This window comes from Lepus europaeus, chromosome 2 (genome assembly GCF_033115175.1).
Source record: "Lepus europaeus isolate LE1 chromosome 2, mLepTim1.pri, whole genome shotgun sequence".
Classification (NCBI taxonomy): domain Eukaryota; kingdom Metazoa; phylum Chordata; class Mammalia; order Lagomorpha; family Leporidae; genus Lepus; species Lepus europaeus.
Window position 1 is genome coordinate 150,858,605 of NC_084828.1, and position 20,084 is coordinate 150,878,688.

At 45.1% G+C, this 20,084-nt stretch overlaps 1 protein-coding gene across 2 annotated transcripts in view; it reads left to right on the top strand.

Moving 5' to 3' along the window:
* Window positions 1-2,558: 2,558 nt before the first annotated feature.
* Window positions 2,559-20,084, top strand: part of CAPN7 (calpain 7) — a 51,881-nt gene continuing 34,355 nt past the window's right edge. For both annotated transcript variants that reach the window (XM_062214850.1, XM_062214858.1), the window contains exons 1-6: window positions 2,559-2,660; window positions 9,062-9,170; window positions 14,229-14,386; window positions 15,382-15,449; window positions 17,200-17,400; window positions 19,521-19,607. In XM_062214850.1, coding sequence (XP_062070834.1) covers window positions 2,559-2,660; window positions 9,062-9,170; window positions 14,229-14,386; window positions 15,382-15,449; window positions 17,200-17,400; window positions 19,521-19,607 — 725 coding nt within the window. The remainder of the gene's footprint in view (window positions 2,661-9,061; window positions 9,171-14,228; window positions 14,387-15,381; window positions 15,450-17,199; window positions 17,401-19,520; window positions 19,608-20,084) is intronic.

Sequence of the window (20,084 nt, forward strand, 5' to 3'; positions counted from 1 at the left end):
AATGTCCTCGACATTCAGAAATCTGGACACTGTCACCCAAGGCTGGCGATGTGTGTGAGGGTAACAGTAACAGCAGGGCACCCAGCCCAGTGCACACAGTTCACTGCGTGTTGCCACTTCCGGCCAGAGACCTGTCCTTGTTCAATATCAATCTTTCCCTACCGAGGACTGTGTACTTCTCCAAAACTGAACACCTCTACAGCTGCGCAAGGGGAAGCCTGCACCCTCAATAAAACAAAATGTCCTGTATACCTCTCCAATAACTCTGGAAGTATATTTGTACCTGCATCTGCTGGCCAGGAAATGTTATAGAACAAATAATTCGGGTGAAGGTACCAGCAGATAGGAGAAGAGAGAAATGAAAGAGAGGTTATAAGCATAAGAATGCATTCTAGGTGGGGAGGTCAGGAAGGCACAAGAATTTTTTGTGGACAAAGACATTGTATATGAAATTTTGCCCTAAAGTATAATGATTGAATTATTCCAGACTAGAAAGGAAAAGGAACAAGTAACTGAGGGAATATAAGTATGTTGTAGAGGGGCTGGCATAGTGGGTAAAGCCACCACCTGCAGTACCAGTACCACCATATGGATGCGGGTTCGAGTCCCAACTGCTTCATTTTCAATCCAGCTCCCTGCTAATGTGCCTAAGAAAGCAGCAGGAGATGACCCAAGGGCTTGGACTCCTGCCATCCATATGGGAGATCTGGAAGAAGCTCTTGGCCCTTGGCTTCAGATCAGCCCAGCTCCAGCTGTTGTGGCCATTTGGGAAGTAAACCAGTAGTAGGTAAAAGATTCCCTCTCTCTCTACCTCCTTCCCTCTCTCTCTCTCTCTCTCAACTCTGCCTTTCAAATAAATAAATCTTTTTTTAAAAAAAGAATTTTGTAGTTTTGTGGAAGTTGAATATTGTTTGAGATTAGGTTAGCAGAGACTACAGGGAAACTAGAGACCCTGGGCATGGGTTCTGAACTCCCGGAGAGATTGGTTCCCATCCCCTCTCCTACCCCTAGTGATTCTTCTAATATCTCTCCTCTTTGTCCTAACTCCTGGGACTCCCCTTTTGAATCATTCAGTATAGTTTATCTCCCCTAGAACACAGCAAATCCATTTCCAAATGGTAATGCAAGACCATCAACACTTCAACATCAAATTCCTCCACGAGGCCGCCTACAGTCCCCTGGATAGCAAGGGCAGACCTCTCCAGAGTGGACCACCCTCTCTTCCCTAAGGCTCCAGCACCTGCTGCGGGATCCCTGCAGCCACACCCCAGAACACTTGGGCCCTGCGGTGGGCCAAAGTGACACCCCTGTCCAGCACGAAGCAGCACAGAAGCTGAGACCTTCACCCCAATGCCCAAGATTTGACATTGTCTATCCATCAGGAGGGCATGTGGAGGGTCATTCTGAGGCACCTGATGGACTGGCAAAGTCCCTAGCTAAGGGTAGTGCAGACCTCCCCCCAGCTCCACCCAGAAATGCAAATCACCTGGCTGGGGAAACCTGTTGGACTGTGGGAAAACTCAGCCTAACTCTGAAGAGACTTCCACTGCATGTATACACTTTGGATTATGCTTGCTTCCATGCACTGTGATCAATAATCCGACTGCTCTGGTCAGTTCTTTCCCCCTTTGAGAGAATGGGCCCCACCCATGGCTTCCTGTAGCTCTCCTTGGCGTCCCTTCCCAACCTCCAAGCTGGCCCCTAACCTTACAGACTATTCTGGTCTTTCCTACTAAGGAAACCACTGTTGCAGCTGAATTCTGACTTCTCAGGGAGGAAGACATTAACCAGAGAACCCCCCAGTTATCCAATAACTTCACGACGTTAACCTAAGGATGCTACCTACAAATGAAAATAGACTACATTGTTAACCAACCAACAATACCATATACATGGCACAGGGGGTTGGGTGGTGTGGAGAGTAAAAAAAAGCATGTGGCAAACAAATGCTAGCCAGGAGCATCTCAGCCTAACGTCACAGCCTCACGTTAGGCCCTAGCTTTGTTTCTGATCAGTGCAGGGGGAGCTGGGAGGCGCTCCTCACAGCGCAGGGAAGGCTCCGTAAGGCGCATGCTCCTCTCGTGCCAACTGCGGACCGCCGCCGCCTCCGCCGGCCCTGTGTGAAGTCTACAGCTGAAACCCGACACCTGTCACTGCCAGCCCAATCCGGAGCGCCACAGCGGTCACGTGCACCACAGGCCACGCCCCTCCACGAAGCCCAGTTTTAGCCCCGCCCAGCCCAGTGCCCTTTAAACAGGCTCTAGTCTACCAGGCCTCCGCCCGCCGTCCGGGGTGCGCCTGCGCACTGCGGCCGGTGGGCGGGGCGAGGGGCTCCGCGACCGAGGAGTGGGGATTTTCGGCTGACGGCGAACCGGGCCGGGAGCCAGGCTGCGCCGAGGCAGTGGGCGGCGCGGCGGGTCGCCGTCGGGAAAGCCCGCACCCCGCGGCCCGCGGGCGGACGCGGCCCCGAGCCCCGGCCGTGGTTGCGGGGGGCGCCGCGGCGGGCCGGGCACTGCCGCGCGTCAGGGCCCCGCCCGGGCCGGCGCGGCCTGGGCGCCATGGACGCGGCGGCGCTGGAGCGGGACGCGGTGCAGTTCGCGCGGCGGGCGGTGCGGAGCGACCACGAGGGCCGCTACTCGGAGGCGGTGTTTTACTACAAGGTAGGGCCGGGGGCGGGGCCTGGGGCTGCTCGCGCTGTCGCCCGGCTTGGATTCGTGCCCCTGAAGTAATAAACTGAATTTTAAAAGGATGAGACCCCAGCACTGGGTGTACTTCTTTGCGGTTGCTTGCCGTTGGGGGTGTGTAAAACTTTTTTTTTTAATAAAACTTGGGTCGTACTGTTGACTACTAATTTTTCACCTGTTCTTTTTTTCGCATTTGTCCCAGATAGTTAAATTTACTCCTGTAATTTTGAATAGCAGCTGCGCATCGTATTTTCCTTACGTGCATGTACTGTAGTTTATGTACAAACTCCTGGACGTTGAGGCCCATTCTGCTTTTTCAGCATCTTTATGCAATTATTTTTATAGCGAATGATTTTTGGCACATCCGTTCAGAGTCTCTTCTGAGTGAGTTACTGGGTGCGGATTTGCTAAATCAGAGGGCCTGAGTGCCCGCCGCGTGGGAAATCATGCCCACGCCCCCCAGCTCCGGCCACAGGCACAGCCAGCCGCATCTGTAGGATGCCTTGTCTTTTAGGAAGAATGTCAGACTTTGATCATACTGAAGGTTTTTTTTTTTTAAACAATAGCTATATGTACCATCAGTAAAGTGTGATTTGCTTCGGATTACTACCTTACTACCTTTATTTTATAATTTATATTTAGAGATGGTGTGTTTCAGAATTGTTCCTTGTGGACTTTGTTAAAAGTTTCATCAGGTGGTGTTTCTTTAAAAGAAAATTCTGTGTGTTTTAGTTTTATGAAACGGTGCTGACAAATATCAACAGGTTACAATAGTGGGATACATCTACAACCTACCATTCTTTGATAAATGAGCTAAAATCCCTCCTTGGAGAAAGAACAATTCGGAAAATTAGATCTCTACGGAAATGTGGAACAACACCCATACCTGAAACCCTGTGCAAAAATCAACTCACATGGATCAGGGCTCTAAATCTAAGACCTAAAACTGTCAGATTCCTAAAGGAAAACAGGAGAAACACTGCAAGACATTGGCAAAAGCACAGACCTCTTGTATAAGACTGCAGAGGGGCCGGCGCTGTGGCGTAGTGGGTAAGGCCACCGCCTGCAGCATGGGCATCCTGTAGGGGCAGTGGCTCAAGTCCCAGCTGCTCCACTTCTGATCCAGCTCTCTGCTGTGGCCTGGGAAAGCAGTGGGAGATGGCCCAAATCCTTGGGCCACTGCACCTGCATGGGAAGACCTGGAAGAAGCCCCTGGTTCCTGGCTTCAGATCGGTACAGCTCTGGCCATTACGGCCATCTGGGGAGTGAACCAGCAGATGGAAGACATCTGTGTGTGTGTGTGTGTGTAACTCATACTTTCAAATTAAAAAATGCAGGCAGTAAAGGCAAAAATTGGCAAGTGGGATTCTGCAGAACAAAGTAAACACTCAACAAAGTAAAGCGGTAACTAAAAGAATGGGAGAAAATATTTCCAAACCATACATCAGATTAAGGATTAATATCTAGTATATATTAAGGAGCTCAAGAAAATACCAACAGAACAATCCAGCTAAGAGATGGGCTAAGGAAATGAATAGGCATTTTTGAAAGGATGACATACAAATGGTCAACAGACACATGAAAAGATACTCAGGATCACTAGTTATCAGGAAATACAAATAAAAACCACAGTGAAGGGGCTGGCACTTTAGTGTAGTGGATAAAGTGGCCACTTGTGGCAGCAGCATTCCATATGGGCACCAGTTGGAGTCCCAGCTGCTCCACTTCCTATCCAGCTGACTGCTAATTCAGGGGCCCAAGCACTTGGACCATCCTCCACTGCCCTCCCAGGCCACAGCAGAGAGCTGGACTGGAAGAGGAGCAACCAGGACTAGAACCCGGTGCCCATATGGGATGCCAGCGCCGCAGGCGGAGGCTTAACCTGGTGCACCACGACATTGGCCCCACAATTACAATTTATTACAAACAGGAAAACACAAATGCAACTGGTAGGGACAGAAGTGCTTCAAAAAAAAAAGAAAAAGAAAAAAAAAGAAATGACTCAATTTTACTGCAAATATTATTTTAGTCAGACTTTGTTTTTTGTATCTTTGTCAAACTAGTGGTCAAGAATGATATACTAGTATAGTTTTTAATAGCTATGATTATTTTAAAATTTACTGCATAGGGGTGAAATGGTCATCTTTTCATTTGATTGTTGTTTATAGTCTTGCCTATATTACCATTGATAGAGTCGAATCTATTTTACTTTAATCTCTTTATTTAGTGGAGTATTAAGCCCTTGACTATAATATTAATTTAAGAATATGTGAAATATCTCAAAAACTAAAATGAGGGAGAGAAAGGGAGAGGAAAGGTTGGAGAGAAAAGGGGAATATCATAAAATGGTTTTATAAAAAAATTATATAAAAAAGGAATATCATTATGTTCTTAGAATTGTATCTGTGAACTACATTGGATCTCTTTGTATCAATACCACATAAACATGAAAAAAAAAGTATCATTAAGAATAGTACAATGTAAAAATAGCTTTTTCCAAAGCAGAAGGAACTATGCAATGCCTCATTTTCCTATAGGATTACATATAGGTCATGTAGGAAAATTTTTTCCTCTTTGAGAAAGTAAAAGAAATGTTTGTGGGGCTGGCACTGTGGTGTAGCGGATAAAGCCGCCGCCTACGTTGCTAGCATCCCATATGGGCGCCAGTTCGAGTCCCAGCTGCTCCACTTCTGATCCAGCTCTCTGCTATGGCCTGGGAAAGCAGTGGAAGATGGCCCAAGTCCTTGGGCCCCTGCACTCTCATGGGAGACCTGGATGAAGCCCCTGGCTTCAGATCGGCACAGCTCCAGCCATTGCAGCCATCTGGGGAGTGAACCAGTGGATGGAAGACCTCTCTCTGTCTCTCTCTGCCTCTGCCTCTCTGTAAATGTGCCTTTCAATTAAATAAATAAATCTTAAAAAAGAAGTGATTGTGCATCTAGAAATGATTTATATAAACTTTATCAGTTGATTTCCAGTGTTTTCTGTTGTAGTACTGTTCTCTAAGCAATTTCTGAATTAGTTATTTTTAATATGAGTAAAATAAAATTGATACCAGCAATTTAAAAATGGGCTTTTTTTCTGTTTGCTTATTTTTTATTTGAAAGGCAGCGAGACAGCAAGCTGCCATGTGCCGATTCACCCCCTTTGTGCCAGTATTGGGCCAGGCTGAAGTGGAAGCCAGGCTCTAGTTTGAGTCTTCCATGTAGGTGACAGAAAGCACCTGCCTCCCAGGGTGTCAGACACAGGAAGCTGGACATGGAGCCGGGATTCAGGCTCAGGCACTCTGATATGGGATCTGGGCATCCCAACTGGTATCTTAACTGCTGGGCAAAATACACATGCCATCTTTATTTTTTAAGCAAGAATATTATGTAAAAATCATTATATCTAAGATTATTGAATGCTTTATTATATAATAAGGCATTAGGTTTGTTGATGTGTATAAGTATTTACATAATGATGGTGCATAAGATACAATATTTATGTTTATGTGTAAAGTTTTCTTTTCTCCCGTAAAATATCTGAGTTGTGGAATCTGAGAATTCATGTTTTTTCTACCCTACTGCCTTTAGATTGAATTCCCACTAGAATCAACCTGGCTTTTTACTGATTTTGTGAGGTTTGGTGAAACAACTGCTTACATAACTGGATTCCAGAGTTGATGCCCAGTAGGTATACATGGTAGAAAAGGGCAGTCAGGCATGAGACCCCATGGAGCTTAGCAGATGGGGCAGTGACCGTAGGAGGCTGTGTCACTTGGAGAGCCCTGACAGCTCTTGCTGGGTGGCAGCATTGGTAACCTGCTCTGAATGGCGATGGAAAGAGCGAGAGCTCTCCAACCATAGCATAACTGACTGGGGAAGTGACAGTACAGCTGGAAGAAGAGTCAAGGTTTTCTTTCTTTTTATTTATGTGAAAGAGTTATAGAGAGAAAAGGGGAGATCCCATTTGCTGGTTTACTCCCCCAGTGGCCACAATGGTCAGGGCTGGGCCATGCTGAAGGCAAGAGCTTTTTCTAGGTCTCTCACATGGGTGTCAGGGGCCTAAGCACTTTGGCCATCTTCTTCTGCTTTCCCAGGCTGTTAGCACTGAGTTGGATTGGAAATGGAGCAGCTGGGACTGGAACCAGCGCCGATATGGGATGCCAGTGTTGCAGGCAGTAGCTTTACCTGCTATGCCACAACCCTGACCCCAAAGTTTTCTTAATAAAATATGTTTATTGGCCGGCGCCGTGGCTTAACAGGCTAATCCTCCGCCTTGTGGTGCCGGCACACCGGGTTCTAGTCCCGGTTGGGGCGCCGGATTCTGTCCCGGTTGCCCCTCTTCCAGGCCAGCTCTCTGCTATGGCCCAGGAAGGCAGTGGAGGATGGCCCAAGTCCTTGGGCCCTGCACCCGCATGGGAGACCAGGAGAAGCACCTGGCTCCTGGCTTCGGATCAGCGAGAAGCGCCGGCCGCAGTGGCCATTGGAGGGTGAACCAACGGCAAAAAGGAAGACCTTTCTCTCTGTCTCTCTCTCTCACTATCCACTCTGCCTGTAAAGAAAAAAAAAAAAATGTTTATTAAATCCAACTGAAACCTGCTTTAAAATGTCACCCTTAGTATTTTCTGTGGAGGTAAACATTGTCTTCCTTTTGTGAGGTTTATTTTCTATCTAAACTTTTTCTTCTCCTCTTTTCTTGATATCTTACAGTTTTAGTGCTTTTAAGAATCATTTTACCTCTTCTAGATATATAGTTTTCTGTCTAATCTGCTGCATAATGAAAACAGAAAGCATGTAAATCACAGCTGTTGTGAAGAGATATTTATGGGGCCATGTTCTAGCACAGTGGATTAAGCCACCACCTACAGTGCTGGCATTCTGTAAGAGCACCAGTTCAAGTCCTAGCTGCTACACTTCCGAACCAGCTCCCTGCAACTGTGCCTGGGAAGGCAGCAGAAGATGGCCCAAATGTCTGGGTCCTTGCCACCCACATGGGAGACCACGTGGAGTTCCAGGTTCCTGGCTTCATCTTGTCCTAGCCCTGTCCGTTATGGTCATTTGGGGAGTGAACCAGTGAATGAAAGATCTCTATGTCTCTCTATGCCTCTCCCTCTCTCTCTGAGTCTGCCTTTCAAATAAATCTTTTTTTAAAAGTGGTTATAATAAGTCTCACATACTTGAGTTCATAAATTTTTTTTAAAGATTTATTTTATTTATTTGAAAGAGTTACAGAGAGAGGTAGAGACACAGAGAGAGGGCTTCCATCCACAGGTTCACTCCCCAGTTGGCCACATGGCCGGAGCTGTGCCGATCCGAAGCCAGGAGCCAGGAGCTTCCTCTGGGTCTCCCACGTGGGTGCAGGGGCTTTCTACTGCTTTCCCAGGCCACAGCAGAGAGCTGGATAGGAAGAGGAGCAGCTGGGATTAGAACCAGCGCCCATATGGGATGCCGGCGCTTCAGGCCAGGGTTTTAACCCACTGTGCCACAGCGCTGTCCCCAAGTTCATAAATTTTTAACAGTGTATGAAAATCATGAGCATAAGAAACTGTAGATACCTGGTTGGCATTGTGGCACAGCAGGTTAAACCGTTGCCTGCAAATGCTAGCATACCCTGTGGGCTCCAGTTGGAGTCTCAGCTGCTCCACTTCCAGTCTAGCTCCCTGCTGATGCACCTGGAAAGCAGAAGGTGGCCCAAGTAATTGGGCCCCTGCCACCCATGTGGGACACCTGGATAGAGTTCCAGGCTTCTGGCTTCTTCCTGGCCCAGCCCCAGCCAATGTGACCATTTGAGGAGAGAACCAGCAGTTGCAAGATTCTCCCTCTCTCAGCCTTTCAACTTTCAAATCATAAATAAATCTTAAAAAATAAAAAGAAATCTGAAGAAAAGATATTGGAGGATAATATAGAGGTATTAAAAAATACTAAAACCGCCGGCGCCACGGCTCACTAGGCTAATCCTCCGCCTGCGGCACCAGCACCCCGGGTTCTAGTCCTGGTCAGGGCACCGGATTCTGTCCTGGTTGCCCCTCTTCCAGTCCAGCTCTCTGCTGTGGCCCGGGAGTGCAGTGGAGGATGGCCCAAGTCCTTGGGCCCTGCACCCACATGGGAGACCAGGAGAAGCACCTGGCTCCTGGCTTCGGATCAGCACGGTACGCCAGCTGCAGCGCACCGGCCGCGGCGGCCATTGGAGGGTAAACAAATGGCAAAGGAAGACCTTTCTCTCTGTCTCTCTCTCTCACTGTCCACTCTGCCTGTCAAAAAAAAAAAAAAAACCTAAAACCTTAAGGACATTCTTGTTGTTTTGTCATTCATGGAAACCAATAGAATAGTGAATTAGAAAGAGACAAAGAAAACTCAAATTATAATGTGTCTGTTGGCTTCCTTTGTTTTTAGGAAGCTGCTCAGGCCTTAATTTATGCTGAGATGGCAGGATCAAGCCTGGAACATATTCAAGAAAAAATAAATGAGTATCTGGAAAGAGTCCAAGCTCTCCACTCAGCAGGTGAGTAAAGTAATGTTTGTTCTCTCCCATGTGTTTCTTTCTCCCCACTGTTATCTCTGGGTCTTGTCTTCATTCTTGCTACTCATTCCTCTTTTGGTAATCACCCATTTAAAACCTTAATGTAGAAGTAAGCAACATGGGGCCAGCACTGTGGCTTGGTGGGTAAAGCTACCACCTGCAGTGCTGGCATCCCATATAGGCACTGGTTTAAGATCCACGTGCTCCACTTCCGATCCAGCTCTCTGCTATGGCCTGGAAAAGCAGTGGGAGATGGCCCACGTCCTTGGGTCGCTGCACCCACGTGGGAAACCTGGAAGAAGCTCCTGGCTTCCTTTCAGACAGCTCCGGCCGTTACAACCAACTGGGGAGTGAACCAGGGGATGGAAGACCCTCTCTCTCTCTCTTTCTGCCTCTCCTTCTCTCTCTGTTGTAACTCTGACTTTCAAATAAATAAATCTGTAAGAAAAAAAAAAGAAAAAAGAAATAGGCAGCAGGTCTCTGAAGATGAACCTTGGAGATAAGTCCAGTTTCCTGGAGGTGCATAGATGACGAATCATCTCCATTGAAACAGTTTATCAGGGCAGGGCGAGGACAGAGTCTGTGTGTGCAACATGTGTGGCATGGCTTCTTCTGGTGTTAAATTGGTAACTGTTCTTCAGGGTTTAAAGACTTGAGCAGGGTGTTCACAGTCTCCTCTCTGCCAGTGTCCTCTACATCCAAACCTTTGCTGAACTTCCAAACTGTAATTTGGAAAAGCAGCATGTAAGCGGAGACCTGGAACAACATACTTATTTTTGTAAACGGCATGGCAAGTGCTGAGATAGAATGTATGTAGGCTTAATAGTCACCGTTTTGGTAGAGGTAAGTTTTTATCTCAAAATCTGCTGCTCATATGGAGAGTAAAGAAAATGATCATGTATTGACATCTTGTTTTAGAAGTGCATTCATCTGAGACAAGTGTGTGGCACAGCAGTTAAGACACTGCTTGGGATGCCTGCATACCGTGGAATACCTGGGCTTGAATCCAAGCTCCACTTCCAATTCCAGTTTCCTACTGATAGGTACCCTGAGCCCCTTACACCCATGTGGGAGACCCAGATTGAGTTCCTGACTTCTGGCTTTGATCTGGCCCAGCCCCAACTGTTTGTAGGTATTTGGGGAGTGAACCAATGAATAAGAGTTAGCTCTCTCCCTCTCCTTCTCCTTTTGCTCTCTCCTTTTCTCTATCTGCATTTCAAATACATACATAAATAAATATTTAAAAAGAAGTGCACTGACCTCTTAAGAGGCTCTCTTTCTGTTGCTGTGTAATAAAAGCATAAGCAGAAGAATCTCCACTCTGTTGGACTCTGCTCTCTACTGCTCTTTACATGTGAGCAGCTACTTAGGATTGCTGTCCCCTTAAACACAACACAGTTTACTTCAGGGGGATACCCAGGAATTGTTTGCATTAAAAAGTGGACTACCTGAGGAATGGGCCCTCACTTGATACAAAGTTTCTCTGACTTATGTGTTCGGAATACCAGTAATTCAAAGGTAATTTGTTTTCCCAGCAAAGTAAGCAAAATTCTTACAATAACTGACCAATAACTAGGTATGTTATTTCCTAAACAGTGTGTTCAAATAAAATTATCTCTGAAGTATAGAAGGTGGTAGCATGCTTGCTTCCATGATTTTTCCATTCCCCTGTCCCTTTATTTCCACAACCATTTATTGGTGCATATTTGGCCATGCAGTGTGTGCTGGGTGATAGATGAGTGATTGCGTGTGCCGTCAGGAAGCCCTTAATCTCCCGATCTGCAGCATGCCAGACTGTGGAATCCAACTCTCTGGAGGGGAGAGAAACCCTGGCCGCCAGCAGGACATTTCTGTTTTCCCCTTCGGATGTACTCATGCTCAGGCACCCCATTGTCTGTCAGATTTACCTCAGTCAGTGGTTTTTTTATATCCTAGGGGTCCTTAGAACAACTGGGGAAAAATAAGAATCCCCTTTTCTTTTTTCTTTTTAAAATTTTTTTTAACAGGCAAAGTGGACAGTGAGAGAGAGAGACAGAGAGAAAGGTCTTCCTTTTTCCCTTGGTTCACCCCCCAATGGCCACTGTGGCCGGCGCACTGTGGCTGGCGCACTGCGCTGATCCGAAGCCAGGAGCCAGGTGCTTCTCCTGGTTTCCCATGCGGGTGCAGGGCCCAAGGACTTGGGCCATCCTCCACTGCACTCCCGGGCCACAGCAGAGAGCTGGACTGGAAGAGGAGCAACCAAGACAGAATCCGGCACCCCCACCAGGACTAGAACCCGGGGTGCCAGTGCCGCAGGCGGAGGATTAGCCTATTGAGCCGCGGCGCTGACCTCCCCTTTTATTTTTGCTAAAGAATTCTTTAAATACTCTTTGTACTTTGAAGTGCAACTAAACCTTAAAAATCACATTTGATTTCTGGTAAGTAAATTCTCAACACAGACTTTATAAATGTGATACCTGGCACAGAATGAGACAGCCCTAATCTCTGGAAGATAAGGCTTTGGCAATGAAACAAAGTTCAAAACGGAATTTTAAAGCATAATTATACATACATTGTTTCAGCCAGGTTTTGACCCAGCTTGTTTCTTAAATAAAGCTGAATTTAGAGTTAAATTTTCTTATTTATCATTTTTAGCAGAAGTGTTCTTTATCAAATAAAAATCTTATTCACAGTGCCAGTTTTTTGTTTTTTTTTTTTTTTTTTTTTTAAGATTTATTTATTTGAGAAGTAGAGCTACAGAAAGAGAGGGGAAGACAGAGAGAGGTCTTCCATCCACTGGTTCACTCCCCAAATGACCACAACAGCTGGAGCTGGGTTGATCCAAAGCCAGGAACCAAGAGCCAAGAGCTTCTTCCGGGTCTCCCACGTGGGTGCAGGGGTCCAAGCACTAAGGCCATAGCAGAGAGCTGGATTGGAAGAGGAGCAGCCGGTACTAGAACTGGCGCCCATATGGATGCCGGCGCTTCAGGCCAGGGCTTTAACCCGCTGCGCCACAGTGCCACCCTCGCAGTGTGATTTTGATTAGTGTTTGATGCTCATGATGCTGAGCTGCTTCTCCCTGCCAGCTGGCCATTGGAATACCTCTGGGAAATGTCTGTTGAGATCTTTGACTTGTCTTTTTATTGTTGAGTTGTAGAACTTGATATATTCTGGATGTTTTGTAGCAAGATATCTTTGTATTAAGATGGAAATACTGGCCGGTGCTGTGGTTTAACAGGCTAATCCTCCGCCTTGCAGCGCCGGCACACCAGGTTCTAGTCCCGGTTGGGGTGCCGGATTCTGTCCCGGTTGCCCCTCTTCCAGGCCAGCTCTCTGCTATGGCCCGGGAGTGCAGTGGAGGATGGCCCAAGTGCTTGGGCCCTGCACCCGCATGGGAGACCAAGAGAAGCACCTGGCTCCTGCCTTCGGATCAGCGTGATGCACCAGACGCGGCGGCCATTGGAGGGTGAACCAACAGCAAAAAGGAAGACCTTTCTTTCTGTCTGTCTCTCTCTCACTATCCACTCTGTCAAAAAAAAAAAAAAAGATGGAAATACTTACTTTAAAGAGCAGTAAAAGTACAGGTGAATAAGAAAAGCAGGAGCTTTTATCATCAGGGCCGAATATAACATAGCTACAGTCTGTTGTTGAAAGAAATTTTAATTACCTTAGGGTGCCGGCACCGTGGCTCACTGGGCTAATCCTCCGCCTGTGGCGCTGGCACCCCGGGTTCTAGTCCTGGTTGGGGTGCCGGATTCTGTCCCAGTTGCTCCTCTTCCAGTCCAGCTCTCTGCTGTGGCCTGGGAGTGCAGTGGAGGATGGCCCAAGTCCTTGGGCCCTGCACCCGCACGGGAAATCAGGAGAAGCACCTGGCTCCGGGCTTTGGATCAGCACGGTGTGCCGGCTGCAGCGGCCACTGGGGGGGTGAACCAACGGAAAACGAAGACCTTTCTCTCTCTTTCTCTCTCTCACTGTCAAAAAAAAAAAAAATTACCTTAGGGTAGAGTTTCTTATGTTGTAGCATTTTCCAAGATTTGGGGTTTTGTCATTTTTGTTTTTGGAGTAGATGGGTATGTGAGAGGAGGACTTCAGTGTTTTATTTTTTAAATAAATAAGAGTATTGGTAAAGAGAAAAATTCAGGTGAAAGCATTTTTATAACATTTTAAAAATTTTTAATTAATGTATTTATTTACTTAAGAGACAGCCATAGAAAGAGATCTCCCATCCACTGAATCACTCCCCCAAATGTTTACAGTGGATGAGGTTAGGCCAAGGGCAAAGCCAGAACGTAGGAACTTAATCCAGGTCTCCCATGTGGGTGGTAGAAACCCAATTACTTGTGCCATCACTTGTCTTGCAAGGTCTGCATCAGTGGGAAAATGGACTTAAGACCTGGAGGCAGAACTCCAGCCCAGTATGGGAACTCCACTCCAGTATGGGCTATGGACATCTTAATTGCTAGGCTAAATGCCTGTTCCTGTGCTACATTTTTAGTATTCTTCATCACTGGTCTTTGTGTGATAAATCACACAATTGAGGGTTTTTGTTTTTTTTTTTTTGTTTTTTTTTTTTTTTTTTTTGCCTACAATGATGATTGAAAAGAGAATGTATAGCGAGTAAAGCAACTGTCTACACTACCAGCATCCCATATGGGCTCCAGTTTGTGTCCTAGCTGCTCCACTTCTGATCCAGTCCCTGCTAATGTCTTGGGAAAGGCAGCAAAAGATGACCCTTTTGGGTGGTTGGGACCCTGCCACCAACGTGGGAGACCCGCAGGAAGCTCCTGGCTGCAGCCTGGCTCAGTCCTGGCCATTGTAGCCACTGCTATGTGTGTGTGTGTGTGTGTGCGCGTGCGCGTGCATGTGTAACTGACTTTCAAATAAATAAATAAATCTTTAAAAAGTGATTTTAAAGATTTTTGTTTGTTTTATCTTGCTGAACTTTTTAAATTAGGGATTACAGTGTTTTGATAAAGAGTGTCTTACATGTATTAAAATGTTTTGTTCCCTGGCTATATTTAGGTAATATTCCTTCTGTATATGTTTTTTTTTCTATTCTAGTTCAGTCGAAGAGTGCTGATCCTTTGAAATCAAAGCATCAGTTGGACTTAGAGCGTGCTCATTTTCTTGTTACACAAGCTTTTGATGAAGATGAGAAAGGGAATGTGGAAGATGCTATAGAATTGTATACAGAAGCTGTGGATCTCTGTCTGAAAACTGTATGTATGGCTGCAACTGAAATTATACAGAATTATACTGAGAAATTTCTTAGAGAATTTTCCTTAACTCCTTGAAGAAAAATAATTATTCTATCATTATAAGTATCATTATTTCCTCATTAAAAGGATAAATAATCAAACTTTTTAAAAAAATTTTATTTATTTGAAAGGCAGTTACAGAGAGAGAGATCGTCCATCAATTGGTTTACTCCCCAAATGGCCTCAATGGCTGGGGATGGGTCAGGCCAAAGCCAGGAGCCAGGAGCTTCTTCCCCATCTCCCATGTGAGTGCCAGTGGCCCAGGCACTTGGGCCATCTTCCGCTGCTTTCCCAGGCACATTAGCAGAGAGCTGGATTGGAAGTGGAGCAGCTGGGACTCGAACTGGTGCTTATATGGGATGCTGGCACTACAGGCAATGGCTTTACCCCACTAAGCCACAGCACCAGCCATGAAAATTAACCTCTTTATAGCCTAACAATTAGTAGCAGAAAAATTCAGATCACAGATCTGTGGATTTAGAACAATCTTTTTTATTCCATTTTGGTTTGGGAGAGCTTTATTAATGAGAAGTATAGAATATGGCACACTGAGTGCTTTTACTGCTCTCTGAGGAGCCCCTGTTGGGACTGTGGACTTCAAACAGCATGTGGTCTGCTGTGGTGGAGACTGGGTCCTGCTGTCTGTTCCCCAAGGCTGGCTTTCTCACAGGGTGATTTATTCACAGACAGCATCCAGCCTGATTTCTGTGTGCACCTGAGGTTACACACATGTGATCTAGTTAGCACTGTTCACTTTTAGCAGTATGTAAGTTCATTTCAGTGACAAGTTTTTAACACTATTTTAAGTGATACCTTGAAGGATGAAAATAAAAGATCTCTTTTTATTATAATTTCAAGAAGTATAATGTGCCATGTAAAATTTTTGCATAGAAATGTCATAGACCAAGCCAATTAAAAGGAATTATGTTTTAAAATGTGTGTCTCTTTCTTTTAAGTCTTATGAAACTGCTGATAAAACCCTGCAAAATAAACTGAAACAGTTGGCTCGACAGGCCCTAGATAGGTAAGTTTTGATCACTCAAGTTCTTGTTATACAGCATATCTATCTAAATGTGTAGCAGGGTCATGGTAGCAAACTTCCACCTTTGAATAGATCCTTCCCTGAGTGAAGTTCCCTCCTCTCTCTAGTCCCTTGCTTAAATTTAAGAAGTACTGAGCAATCAGATGTTTTCAGTTTTTGCCATATATGGGACAGAAATAATTGTGATGACTGAAATGGAAGATTACCCTTTCCAGAAAGCCTTCCAGAGCCACTGCCAAAATAAATTGACAATGAGCTTGCTACAAATACCCCAATTACACAATATGTGTAGCTTCCTTACCTCTTAGCCCAAATGTCAACTTTTCAATGATGCCTATTCTAGACAGGTACTTTCATCTTGCTTATTTTATTCTGATGTTCTTTCTCAAGCTCTTACCACTTTGAAGGTATACGAAATTTACTGGTTTATTAAACTCATACTCTCTAACCCCATCTCCCAGATACAAGTTGTGTGAAGGTGGAGAATTTTGTCTGTTTTGTTCAGTGCTGTAACTAGGCATCTAGCGTAGTGCCCTGACGTATGGTATGTACTCAGTAAGTGTTAGTCAAGGAATGAATGAATTTGTATAAGAGAAATATACCTTTCGTAAGGGTGTTATAGACAAAGGAAAAGGATAGGCATTGCATGTGTGTCTACAGCATGAGTTAATGCAGTTACCTGCTTTGAGGCTCTGACTAGATAGTTGTACCACCCCCAGCACCACTTTTTGTTCTTGAGGTATAGCAGTCATCTCCCCGTTTCATCACCATTGTTTATTAGCCTTTAGCATGTTTCCCCAAATGCATGTAAATGTGAGAACTTGACAGTGGTCGCCTTCTCCTCCTGACTTCTTCCCTGTCAGAACCGCAGGTGCCTCCCCTCACCTGCCTGGGTAACCCAGCCAGTATACCTGAGTGCACCTTGAGTGCACCAGGGGGCTGGGAGGGGTCAGCCATGGGATCCTTGGAGGAGCTGTTGAAAAGTGTGGGTTCGTTCCAGGACAGTGTGCACAGAAAATGTTGTGCGTGTGATTTCAGAGTGTGGACCTCAGGGGAGAACTTCCGTGTGCAGCTCATCCCTTCCGGCAGAACAAAGTCCAGGTTCCCTTGCGTTTCCTGCGGGGCCTGGCAGGATGCAGCCCTGCCTTCCTCCCCCAGCTCATCTCCGTTGCGCTTTTCCCAGGGCTGCCGCCATTGTTGTGGACTGAGCCCAGCTCACTGCGCGGCTGCCTCATTCTGCACATGCGCCCATGCGCTTCTCTATGGAAAACGCGGCCCCTCTCCCCCGGGGTGGGGGTGGGGGAGCTCGTCTGCAGCTCCAGCGTCAACGGAGCAGCCTTCCCTGACCCACCCTCTTCAGTGGTGAAGGCGGTGGCTGGGCTGTGCATCCGTTCACGTGCAGCACCTCCATCCAGCAGCTCACATCCTGATGCACTTCTTTCTCATTCCCCACAAAACTGAGCACCTTAAGGGTAGGAATTGTTTTGTACATTCTTGTATACCTCTTACTTTATTAATTAATTAAGCATAATAAGTGCTTGATTAATGTTGTTGACAGAATATTTTTGGTAAAAATATTCATCCTACCTTTGGGAGTAGCCTAGAAGTGTCTTACTGACTAGGATGTAATGTTACATTAGGGTGGTTTGACTACTTGTTGACTAAATTGTCTCCTGAAAAGCTTAAATATGAGAAGAAAAACTAGAACAGTTTTTCTGTGCATCTTTTACAGAGCTGAAGCATTGAGTGAGCCTTTGACAAAGCCACTTTGCAAAGTCAAGTCAACAAATATTAAACCAAAGCCACCTCCAGTGAGAACACATTTCCCACTAGGATCTAACCCCTTCCTTGAAAAGCCTCAGGCATTTATAAGTCCACAGTCTTGTGACGCACAAGGACAGAGATACACCGCAGAGGAAATAGAAGTGCTGAGGTAAATAGTTTGTGTTTCCTTGTGATGGATTCTGTTAACATAATCAATATAGGTAATTTTATTCTCATTGAGTTTGCTGAATTGTGTTCAGATCTCACAGTATATTGTGCTATTATTATGTAATTATAAATCATGTATTTTTTTAAATATTTATTTATTTATTTGAAAGGCAGAGTTACAGAGAAGGAGAGGCAGAGAGAGAGGTCTTCCATCCCCTGGTTCACTCCCCAAATGGCTGCAATGGCCAGAGCTGGGGCTATCTGAAGCCAGCAGCCAGGAGCTTCTTCCAAGTCTCACACGCGAGTGCAGGGGCCCAAGGACTTGGGCCATCTTCCACTCCTTTCCCAGGCCATAGCAGAGAGCAGGATTGGAAGAGGAGCAGCCAGGACTTGAACCAGCGTCCATGTGGGATGCCTGCACTGTAGGCAGCGGCTTTACCTGCTATGCCACAGTGCCGGCCCCTAAATCTTATGTATTAAAACAACTTGAAATAGTTAAAATGTGTTCCTCCTAATATATTTTAGAGTTAACATTTTTACTAGACATAATGTATTTTCCTGAAAATTTTAGCGTTCTACAAACTGAGCACTAAAAGATCAAGGAGCAAATTAGAGCTGCAACAATCACTTGTATTTGTGTGGCTTTGCAACCAGAGCCCTAATGGGAAAAAAAATGTTCCTTTCAAATCATCTAGGCCAGCAGTGAGCAAAAAAAACCTTGAATTATGAATAGTTTCTATTAAATAGTTTTTTAAAAAGACAACAAAACCCAGAAGAATATGTGTCACTGCAAACCCTGGAAGGTATATCATCTGGCTCCTTAAACATTTGTGGGCCCCTGGGCAGCTAGCCCCATGCATCTGAAAGCAGCCTCCAGATAGTAGAATTGCAAAGCACAGTAATATGGAAAGCACTGATTGCCTTCTGAATCAGAGCAAATTGGATGGGTGTCCCAACCAGCGTGGCTGTTCTTAAATTGGGCACAGCATGCTTAGAGCTGTGCAAGTCATGTGAGTTCACATTTTAATTTTCCTAAAATTGAACTGTGAAAAGGCCCCCTTCTACTCATGTTTGGAATTCCGCATTGCAACTAAGCAACTCTGTGTTTCCACTTACTAAAGTATTGCTGTTCTTCATGAAAAGGAAAAGTTCTCATCTCCTCACCAAGATGAATATATGCATAGTTCCAACAGTCAGTTTGCATTACTGGTTATGTTAATCAATACTCAGATTACCAGATATTGTTACCTAAAGGCAATAGTGGGCCAGGCATTTGACAGAATTATTGGTACAGCACTTAGGACATCTGTAACCCATATTAGAGTACCTTTCCTGATTCCAGCTTCCTGCTCTTTGCTCCCTGCAAAGCAGCAGGCAATTGCTCAAGTAGTTGGGTCTCTGAATTCCAGGCTCCTGGCTTCAACTTGGCCCAGCCCTGGCTGTTGCAGGCTTTTGGAGAGTGAACCAGCAGCTGGGAAATCTATCACTGCCTTTAAAGTAAATTTTAAAAAATTTTAAAAGACTAGGTTGTGAAGTTTCTCTGCAGCTTCTCTAAATAAGGGACGCTAACAGATGTAAAGAGAGATAGTGAATGTACACAAATAAGCATATATAACAAAATGAGGAGAAAACATGCAAAGCTACCACAAACCTCATTTCTTTATCAGTAGACTGTAGCTGATAATTGTGACAATTTGTTCTTGTACTACCCATTCTGTATTACCATAACCAGAAAATATAAAGAACATATTTGTTAGAATTATGTGTCATGTTTTTGAATTCAAAAATAATGAAATAGCTGGTTTCTCCCTTGGGGTTTAAGATTGAAGTGGCTTTGTGTCTTGGTGCTGGGTACAAGGGACACTTTCATTCCCTCTAGAATGAAATCTTAAGTCTAGGATTTTGTTGTACAGGATGTTATACTTATAGGACTACTATTCCTGAATTGAATTGAATCAGTTATTTTCTGGTATTTCTTTTATGAAAATGGTGTCCAAATAAAGATAACAATATGAGGTTGTCAGTTTAATTTTAATACAATACCAGATCTTATCATTTGAATTTTAAAGATTTGTGATTAAAGTAGACTTGGACATTAGATATTTTTCTTGTGTTTTGTAGGACAACATCAAAAATAAATGGTATAGAATATGTTCCTTTCATGAGTGTTGACCTGAGGGAACGTTTTGCTTATCCAATGCCTTTCTGGTAAGTAAAAGCTGTTGCAATTTTACTTCTAAGGTCATTTTAGTATTCCTGTACCTTTTCAGTACTCTGAAGTCAAATTTTATTCATAGCCTTGAGATTAAAGTTGGTGATTAAAATATTGATCTCTCTGTCTCTTCCTCTCAAATAAAGAAAGTATTTTAAAAAGCGGTGGGGGGGAGGGCTGCTGGCACTGTGGCGCAGTAGGTTAATCTGCCTACAGCGCCAGCATCCCGTATGGGCGCTGGTTCTACTCTCGGCTGTCGTCTTCTGATCCAGCTCTTTGCTATGGCCTAAGAAAGCAGGAGTAGACGGCCCCGATCTTTTTTACTGAGAGTATTCAACATTCCTGGGTAAACTGTGACACACTGATCTTAAATGACTCACAGTGCGTGAGCCGGCAAGGATTTTATTACATCGGGCTCCAGTGATGAGACAGAGCCCTGAAGAGTCTATCAGGCAGCATTGTAACAGCAAACT